The 10,323-nt window shown below is 42.0% G+C and overlaps 2 protein-coding genes across 2 annotated transcripts in view; one reads left to right on the top strand and one right to left on the bottom strand.

Moving 5' to 3' along the window:
* LOC104521026 (stromal membrane-associated protein 1) overlaps window positions 1–1,665 on the top strand; it is a 4,493-nt gene extending 2,828 nt beyond the window's left edge. Inside the window, exon 3 of the mRNA XM_010162895.2 lies at window positions 679–1,665. Coding sequence (XP_010161197.2) covers window positions 679–813 — 135 coding nt within the window. The 3' untranslated portion in view covers window positions 814–1,665. The remainder of the gene's footprint in view (window positions 1–678) is intronic.
* Window positions 1,666–2,171: 506 nt separating this feature from the next.
* LOC104521025 (galactosylgalactosylxylosylprotein 3-beta-glucuronosyltransferase 2) lies at window positions 2,172–9,226 on the bottom strand (the record flags this gene model as incomplete). Its single annotated transcript, XM_010162894.1, has 3 exons — window positions 2,172–2,258; window positions 2,338–2,486; window positions 9,082–9,226. Coding segments are annotated over 3 exons (381 nt in total), but the record flags the coding sequence as incomplete, so codon positions are not given.
* Between the last annotated feature and the right edge of the window lie 1,097 nt (window positions 9,227–10,323).

The following is a 10,323-nucleotide window of genomic DNA, read 5'->3' as shown; positions in this document are numbered from 1 at the left end:
TCCCACCTGTAACTAGGTGTCCTCTTTAATTTCATGTGAATTATTTTGCTTGTTTTTTAAGACATTATGGTATCTTGAGTAGATTCTTTAGCAAGAATGTTTAGATTTAGATAATACTCAGGTTTATAAATCCACCTCATTATTTGTTGATTAACAACTAAATCCTAAATGGACAATTTCTATAAAAACTTGTGTATTCCAGTTTTTGAGGTCTCCAAAGAAATATTGCTGGAACAAAAAACATCTGGAGTGGCAACTGCAGACAAGGCTGTATTACTGCTTTGTTGTTTCTTTACGGCAGTTGCCACAATTTCATTGCTTAGCTTTGAAACTTGAAAGCAAGCTCCTATCAAAGCTCTTATCTGCTGAGACACACCAGAATACTTTGTCCCACGCTCTGTAAATTCACTAGTGGAGTGTTTATACAGACTTGACACGTAGGCCCAGTGCTGCAGCCACTCAGCTGATGTACAACGGTAACTGAATGGTTCCCAGAGAAGCTGCCATCTGGAAAAATGCTGAGAAACTTACATTGAGACAGTATTTTTATTTAATGAGAAGTATTAATTTTAGGCAAACGTGATTTAACGGGGTGGCTGGTTGGAGGCGTGACGGCCTTTGGGCGGGCAGCGTGTTGTGTTTCAGCACCAGTGCTAACCAGGCTCGTCTGCTTCACAGATGAATCAGCAAATGGCGGGAATGAATCTCGGCAGCTCCAGCAACGCGATGGGCTTTGGCCAGGCCCCCAGCACAGCGGCAGGGTGGGCTGGAACCTCCTCTGGTCAGACTCTCAGCACACAACTGTGGAAATGAAAGCTGCAATAGAAGTCTCTCCCAGACAGCCACCTAACATTCCTTGTTCAAATGCATTTCCTTTCGCTGTTCCTTCCATGTACATATTCTTTTTCTTTTTCCCCAGCTGTTCAGATTAAGAATATAACTGACTGACCGTGTTGTGGTCTATATTGATTTCAATTTGATGTAGTGAAAAGCAGATCAAGAATACATTTATACATCATTGGCAGCGTTCTCATACAATGCATATGATTTCACAGACCATATATTTAAGAAGCTGCTTAACCACATACTGATTTTTTTTTCCCCCTCAAAATTCTAGATCAAATGTTTGCATATAAGGGATGTAGCTATCATGTTAGTAATATCCAAAAAATATGAACCCTGACCCCCCAAATTACCCAGTAATCCTGTAGAAGGTACTGTATGAACAAATGTTTAATCATATATAAATAGAATGTAAATGTATCACTGAGCAATGTTTTCTAGTGTATCAAACGAATTTGGTTTCATCATACATTTCACTGTGATGTTATTATGGTGTGCATAACAGGGAATATGGTTACTGAAAGAAAGATAAACCTGGATGTTACTGTAGTTCTACAAATCAATAGTTTATTCCTTTAAAAATGAGCATTTGATCCATTTGAGTTTCCTGTGACAACGTATCCAATCTGGCTCATGAGGCACGTGCACAGTATTAACGCTGAGAGCTCGCTAGCAGCACAAGATATATACAAGGTAGCTCGGTGTGAACAGATTATTATTTCTTGCAGAGATATCCAGGTTTATAACAGTGATTGTGTTTACATTTTATGGTGCCTCGTAATGATAAAATGTTATTTCCCTATATTAAAAGGATAAATCCATCCATGATTGTGGTTTTTTATTTCATTCTCGTATGACCTATTTGACCGCTATTTCCTCAAGAAGTCTACTTTTAATGAAGGAAAACACGTTCAATGTGGAGGATCCATTTATGCGAATATTTAGACCAACAGTTCATGATTTAAAATCAGTTTATAATTACACCATTAAGCTGGGTAAATACAAAAAGGATATCCATAAACGATGGGTTTGAAAATGCTCCATTGCAGCCTTGTTTCTCTTGATTGTTTTTTACTATGTGGAAACAGCCTTAAAACAAAGGTAAGTGTCAGCTAAGACGAGAGTTGAGAAATGCATGCAGACAAATTAGAACAAAGCACACCCACCACTTGATTTGCATATTAGAGTATCTGACAGCTTCGTTTCGTTTCCACAGAAGTCCATCAGGTGACTATTAAAAGGTCTCAGCAGTAGAAGCAGCCTCTCACCCAGTAGCCTGTTCTGACCCATCTGTTGTACTGTACTTGCCGTGTAACTGCGTCTCCACCTCAGACCTCAATACTGACGGTGTCCAGATGGTATTTTGGCTCGTTAGCTAGATTTACTTTTTCTGTCCGCGTGTGCCACACGAGAACCTGTAAGATAACAGTTGTGCTAGTACCGTCATCGACAGAGATGATACGCAAGCTTTTGAGTAACTGTGGAAATCGGTACCTTTGTGCAGTTGTTTGCTTTTGGTTCCAGTTCCTCCACTGTTGTTATCTGTTTCAGAAAATCAGATTCTTGCATTCCTGGTTGAGAGCCACGACGCTTGAATACGGCTTTCGGATGCGACAGAATCACTTGAAGACTCACAGCAAATCCTTGGAGAGAGGGGGGAATAAAATGTTAAGACAAACCTTTAGGCTTTACATTTTCGTGCAAGTTACACTTGAGCCTAGAAGTCTCCATGTTCCTTTTAAAAATGATTGTATGGATAGACAATATTTGGTACCTTGTACAGCCTACATCGTTTTGCTTTGCCCTGAAGGTGCAATCAGATTTTTTTAATTGCACCATATTTTCAGCATGTTTAAATCAATTTCCTGTCATGTAGAAAATAATATCTTTTTGCCTGAAAAGTCAGGTATTGCTAAGATCTCAGACTGTCCTTCCTTCCTACTTTGAATTAAGAAATAAAACTAAATTTTAAGGAAAATAAAATGCATGAAATTTATACTGTACAAAACACTTCTAGGTTTAAAGGTGAGAGAAGAAAAAGGTTAAAATGTGTTACTTGGAGCAGCTGTGGTCTTCGGAGATGTTTAGCCTTTAAAGAGTTTTAACGTTATTGTTGGTGAAAGAGCAGCTGTTTTGCCTTGCACACCGTGTAGTTCTTGTGGATCCTTTCCACCAGCAGTGGTCTGGTCTGCAGGACAGCCCAGCCCGCAGCTCATCCGTGCCCCACACAGCACAACGGAAGGGACATCATCAGCGCTCGTGCCTCTGCAGCGCATTCCCCTGCTGCCAGACACTGGGTCCCTCAGAGGGACATCGCAAACTGAGGAGGCACTAGGTTGAGCAAACTCGCCCCTTCTGAAGCAACTCTCACGACTCTCCAGTTTGCCATTACTGACAGAACTCTCCAGTTTCCGTTCAGCAAGGCTCAGCGGCACGTATGCTGCCTTCGGTGTGACTCAAAACTCGACCGACACACTTGTAAAGAAAAATTACATTTGTAACTCCATATGTCTAATTGCCAAGCCCAAAAAAGAAATCCTTTTTTTGTCGGTTCGGAGTGGTTCCAGCTGTCCCTTTATAACAGCAGTAGTAACAGTTTTGACATCTGTTCTGGAAAACTGCAAGAACATTTAATTCTAAAGCCAGCATTAAAATTTTCTCATTTTTAAATGAGTATAACTTGCTCTAATGGAATATAAATCTGTCCCATTTCTTACTAGAATCATGGGGTGTGTTTATGCTATTGTACGTCCCTTGAAACTATCCGTGGCTTTTATGGGAGCCTTTTAAAGAGGAAAATACAAGGAAGTAATTACTGCATCACCTGTAAAGAAAGCACACTGAAAGCACTTTTATCCATGACTATTGTGCTTTTGCTTGTAGCAAAGCACAGGAACACCAGAAATCTTGGGGGGGGGGTGTGGTCTTGGGGTTTTTTTGTTGTTTTTTTAAATAAAGGTTTGGACATGGCCCATGAAGACTACGAGTTGGATGTAAACTGAGGTCCCAATTCATGGACAAGACACTGCTGAAGAAAATGTGTTTATACGTTATATCCTGCCTAAGCTAAAGAAGAACAGGTGGCTGGATGGAAGGGGCTCATCCACAACGTGCAGAGTACTCGAGGGAATAAAAGCCTTCCAGGGGGTGTGAGACTCGGGCTGTAGCCTGTGCTCACCATGCAGTTCCACTCGCTCTGCAGCAGTGCTGGGATCCAGCTGGTCTCCGCCGCAGCTGCTGGGCTTGGGCAAGCGGTGCCAGGGCAAAGAACAGCAGTTGGGACTTTCCTTCCCAGGTCAGGGTTTGGCTTCAGCAGGTACCAGCCTGTACTGCTGCCTGCGTCCTGTAGCCTGGCTGTGAGGGAGCACAAGGTGGGCTCCAGGCCAGTGCTGGCTGTAGCCAAGTGTAAGTGTTTGTGAAGAGCCAAGGCTGAGAGCAAGAGAGCGCTGCAGTGCCTCAGGCCAGCTCTCTGCACCTTGAAAGCTGACCATAGACTTGCCACTGAAGAACAAACTGGCCTGGTTCAGTTCTGAATTTTCAGTGAGGGTTTTGGGTTTTTTTTTTCCTCAATTAGAACAAACAATATGTGGTTTTTTTGTTGCAACTGGGCTTTAGTGTGCTTGATATTTGGGCCCCCCCCCCTTGAAATGTTTGCTTTGGAAGGGAAGGCACTGTTGGAGCCCTGATCAGCTGTGGGAGCTGCTGTTTCTTTAAAAAAAAAAAAAAAAAGAAAGAAAAAAATAAAGAAAGATTTAAGCTGGTCATCCATGAAGGAGAAAATTAAGTAAACAACAAAGTTAGTGTAGTGCCCTAGTTTTCAAAGTGGAGAGGGAATCCATTCTAAGCAGAAGAGACACACAGATTTTCTGCTGCTTATCTCTGCGTGTCTCAGCTTGGCTCCCTGGCCCCCACTGCCCATACTTACCCAAACATTAATTTCTCCTAGGTTCTCTTGTTGCAAAGCTTGCTCCTCTTGTTGAGAAAATTGGATTCAGTTCCGCAGATGGCTTTCTCCCACGCACAGATCTTCAGCTGTGCCATGCTCCCTGCGTGTAACACATGCCCTTGCTCCCATGCTGCTGCAAACCACCATTTTAAGGTGCTATCAAAAATCCCCATGTTTTCAGGCATCAAATAAAAGTCAGATTACTAAACTGAGTGTTGTACGTGGCAAGGACACGGCCTGCTGCGCGCTGACTGGCCTAAGGTTTGTTTCCTTGATCAGTGGTCGTGCAGTCTTTGTTTCTTAAAAGAATCCAATAAAGCAGCAACTTGAAGAGATAAAATAATTCAAAAGGGGAGTTTTCTCCCGGCTCTCTAGTTCTCCAGTTATGCTCTGTAACTGCTTTTGTTTCACATGGTCGACATTCTGTATTTATGTAGATAGACTCTGGATGGATTTAAGGGAAAACCATTTTCTAGTGGTAACTTTTAGTTGACTTTTTAATCACAGACAGATTATTTTGGCATCAAAAAGAGGAGATGGTTCAGGTTTTGACCAGACTGGCACTAGTTATTTCACTTGGTAGATAATGATCCTGTGGTAATAATGAGAAGACACTGTTATTTTGAATTCTATCCCCAAACAAGGATTAATCTGGGATTACTGTCTCCATCATAGCAAAGCACAACATGCTACACACATACAGTTGGTTTTTTTTTTACTTCATCATTATTTCTACAAGGTTGTATTGGGTTTAAGATCACAAGTGCCATGTGACAATTTCATAGCTAGAGTGTGAAAAGGTGTTTTGGGAGGGATTTTTTTTGTGTGTTTAATGCAAGACTGTAAATTAAATCAAATTGACTGAAGAGCTACCTAGATAATTAATTTGTTGGAGGACAACAAATAGATACCTGGGAGACGTGGCAAAGATTACATCTGTGCTTCTTTCTACGGAAGCTGCTTCTGTTAGTTCACACCTCGACTTGTGTTAGATAAATGGCTTCTGTTAAAAGGCACGACCACTCTTCTTCATCTGGTTAGACTGAGCTGGTCTCTAAAGATTTTGTTGCTGTGATTAATGCCTTTGCCTCCTGAACGCTCTAGATAGGGCAGTAGGTGAAGGCAAGCTAGAAACAGAGTGTTTATCGTTTCCGGAGCGCAGAACTGCTCATGCTCTCTGCGGATGCTGAAACAGCTATACCAGTATCCACACAGTTCAAGGTACTGACTTTGGTTCGCTGAACATGCCATGGTGTGGGGTCAGCTTCTTACAGGTGTCTTCTCTCTGTGCCATGCTGTCTGAGTTGCAAGCAGGCAGAGGTGCTCAACCAGGAGTTTTTGTAGTTCAGAACAAAGGCATCTGCTAACAATGAAAGAGGCTCTCTATTTTAAACTCAACAACATTTAAAATAGTTACCACCCTTTGATGGGAAGGTGGTTTTGGGGATTTTTATTTTTTTTAGTTTAGTGTCTGCCATAGCCACTCACTTAAAATCTTTTGTACTTCTGACTTCCAGCAGTGGCTCTTTCAGATTAAAACAAAATATGCCATGTTTTGCAATGTCATTAATAGACTACTCTTTTCTCAAGAGAACCATAAAAAAGGTGAGAAGTACTAATGACCTCATACTATGTCAAAATTAAATTAAAAAAAAAAAAAGGTTGCTCAGGCCCTGGCAGAAGGACTTAAGGCACAGTGGGTGTGCTCTGGACCACAAGTCCAAAATCTGCTTGCCCAGTGATTCACAGTCACGGATTAATCTTGATGACTGAGGGAAGCAGCTCCCAGACTGGTAACGTAAACCATGCATCTGTTTTCCTTGAGCAATCTTGACAGAGGAGAATCACAATCTAACTTGTTCTCATGGGTGGTCAAAAACTCTGGCACTGGGAACAAGCCAAACATAAAGCACTGATAGAACCACTTAGTAAAGATTTTAAATCAGGTCTAAAATAAGCAACACAAGTGCCTAGCTCAGAATCAATGTCACCCTTGGTTACAGCACCCAGTTCCCTCTCCCTTTCCTTCCCTGAGGGTAAGGAAGTCTGTGCCCAACTCCAGAACTTACCTACAGTTAGAAGGCAGAACTTTAACTAATTAACATGGTGTGTTGGTTCTCAGACAAGAAGCAACACCAGAAAACTACTCTGCTTTCTGGATGTTATTTAGCATTGGAGAATAGCAGAGTCACCCACAAAGTTCTCAAAAAAAATGACCAGTGTTTACTGAACTGATACAGAACTATCTTTTCATAGTGGTTTTCACAAGAATTCTGTAAACCAAAGAAAGCCTCCTTACCAGTGCCTTGGGGATCAGAACGTTAATTATAAATACCTGTAAACAGCTGGGCAGTTCAATATACACCCAAATCTTTTTCATGGTAATATTTTCAAAAGAGATCCTTGATCTTAGGTATATGGTATAACCTCAGTTGCTTATCTGTTTGGTGCCAGCAGGAGGAGGAATGTCAGTGATGTACTACAGCATGGACTTTGGTTTGTTAGCAAGTCCTCCAAGTCCCCGGGGGTATGTTGGGGGGTTGGGGAGGGGGGCAAGGGTAGAAAAGAGTGTTAACACACACCCTGCAGACTGTACCAGCTCAGACACCTACACAGTTCTGGATTTACAGGTTCTGTTCTGTGTGTCTCTGCCCTGCCACCATATTCCTGAGGGATGCAACAAGTTTGCATCCTTGAAGATGCAAACTTAACATAATTTTTTACCAAGCTACAGAGCAGCTATTTCCCTCCTTGCTGAAATTAAAAATGTAATTTAATTTATTCAGTTATTTTTTGAAGACTACTAAAAGTTCTCTCACAAAGTAGCAACTCCTTGTTTGTGGATCTGCAGTAACTTCCTATACTCTCAACACTTGTACCTGTGTCTCTATAACCCTCCTTTCCGTGACTTTGGTAAAAGCACCAGCAGATGTTCCTAATAGAGCTGCTTTGCCCTCGTGCCAGTGTTTCAGCCAGCAACTGCAAAAATCAACTTACAAACTTTCCATCTATCTCTTAATGTCTGGGTTAGTCCCTTGGCCAAGGCTGTGTAATGGCTTTTTGCCTGCTGCTAATGACTGATGAAGCCTGCTAATACCCATAAGTAACCACTCCTACCCCACAGTATCGACGTAGAGACTGTTCTGAACATCCGCAGCGCTCAATGGGCCGCAGGGGTTTAGGGACTGACAGACCTAGTTCTCCCCTGAGGAATGCCTCTACCTGGACACTCAAATAGTTATTTTCATGCCAGGTGATACTATTCACTTGAAATGTTTCTACAGTGCTGAAAAACTCATCCATTGATATTTCTGTCTTTGAGGTGTTAACAACTGTTAGTTCTCCTATTACTCTTTTTAACCGATTGTACCGTAAATACTGTACATATTGCTCAGCAAACATTTCCACCCATGTAAAATATTCTGTTGTGATACGAAAGCACTGTCCTTTCCCAACCACAAAAACATGAGGGTTTCAGAAAAAAAGAAAATGGCTGGCTATTCCTACCCCATTCTCGGCCCTGTATCCCTACTTTACCACTTCCTTCTTTTTCCTGAATACAGAATATGCTTAAGTGCAAATATCATACAATTTGCTGCTGCTGCTACATCAGAAATTGGACTTCTGCACAGTGGTGATTCACGTGGCAGTGGTAAATATATAAAAAAGATTGTCTAAGCATGGACTAACAGCAAGACAGCTATGTGGTGTGCTAACTTCACAGCAGAAGATTGATGAGATGCATTTTGAAGCTTTTCTGCTTTTCTGCCTTCATCTACTATGCTATAGCTGTCAGTCATTTTTCCCCTAAGCCCAGGGTTTCAAACTACATCCATCTACAGTCATCACTGTCATTTCAAATAACCAATAAAAAATTGAATAATTTCATGATAAAGTAGCATTTCACAACAAGAGGTCTAAGAAGGGTCTGCATTTATACTGCCTGGTGCAGACTAATGACACAATGAGAGGCAGGGGCTCCTTGCAAAAATTAATTGGATTAATTAATTTAAATTAACTTGTTTCAGACAAACAATTTATACAACATAAAAGCCAAGTTGCTGCAAAAAAAAACCCAAACAAGTGAAAGTAACTTCAGCTATCATCAAGAAACAACTTAATTAGATGAGATGTGCAATCCAAGACTTCCAGGGTATTCAGTGCTTAAGGGCTTGATTTCAGAAGTTTTAAAAGCTGCTTCCACTGAGACACCCGCTTCCGTCCCGCTCACAAAAAAAGGTAAGAGCAGTTACTGTGAGACACGGTCACGTATCACGAAACGTGGCACTTACCTGCCATGTCGATGGCAAAGGGCCTGTCAGCTCTCCAGCCGGTGTACCAGCCAACAACTTTGCCGTTTTCCACGACCGGGCGCTCGTACCGTCGTCCTCCGACCAGTCCCACGGGCCACACCGACACTTTGCGGGTCGTCCGCATCTGCAAGGGGCAGGCACAACGTGACTGTGTGTGCGCACGTTTCCCTCCCAGGCTTTTTGTTGTACGTGTTGCTGGGAAGCCTACACATTAATCATCAAGACTAGGTATCTAAAAGCAGTTCAGCCCAACAGAGTAAGCCTATGAAAGCTGCATGTGCCCACTCATTTTCTGTGAAACCTCCAGCTCTCTAGCCTGTAGGCACCTCGATTCTAATGAATAAATGCTACTCATACTATTTTTTTTTTAATAACAAAAATTTTAAAAGCCATGAAAAAGCTACTGGAGAGTTTCCAGAGGAAGGACACTAAATTGGTGAAGGGCTTAGAGGGGAAGCCATATGAGGAGAGGCTGAAGTTGCTTGGTTTGTTCAGCCTGGAAGAGACTGAGACACCTCATCGCGGTCTATAACTTCCTCACAAGGGGAAGAGGAGGGGCAAGTGCTGATCTCTTCTCTCTGGTGACCAATGATAGGACCAGAGGAAATGGCAGGAAGATGTGCCAGGGAGGTTTAGGTTGGACATTAGGAAAAGGTTCTTCACCCAGAGGGTGGTGGAGCACTGGAACAGGCTCCCCAGGGAGGTGGTCATGGCACCAAGCCTGACAATACTCAAGAAGCATTTGGCCAAGGCCCTCAGACACACTGAATCTTGGCATTGTCCTATGCTGGGGCAAGAGTTGGACTTGATGATCCTTGTGGGTCCCTTCCAACTCACAACTTTCTATGATTTCTATGATTCTATGAAAGAACAGTATTTGTTTTCTTGTTTGTTTGTTTGGGTTTTCAAAGGTGTACTGGATCATTTTTCACCTTTTTTTGTACTAGATCTTGGGAGCATTCTTGCAGTAGGTTTATTTCTGTAGGCTGCATACACACTGTACAAGCCCAGCGAGAGGGAGTATTATAATCATGATTAACAAATACGCACTTCATTAAGACAAGTGCAATTAGTTTGAGACTGGTAACAAACACACCGAGTACAGGAAATTGTGTCACACAACTCTTCCCTTACCTGCAAACATACCAGATCTGTACAACAGGTGCAGCTCAGATCTATTAAAGGCTCGCAAAAAATAAAATGAAATAAAATGAAATAAAA

The sequence above is a fragment of the Antrostomus carolinensis genome, unplaced genomic scaffold (genome assembly GCF_000700745.2).
Source record: "Antrostomus carolinensis isolate BGI_N321 unplaced genomic scaffold, ASM70074v2 scaffold49502, whole genome shotgun sequence".
Classification (NCBI taxonomy): domain Eukaryota; kingdom Metazoa; phylum Chordata; class Aves; order Caprimulgiformes; family Caprimulgidae; genus Antrostomus; species Antrostomus carolinensis.
Note: the sequence above shows the minus strand (reverse complement) of the source record. Positions and strands in the feature narration are given on the sequence as shown.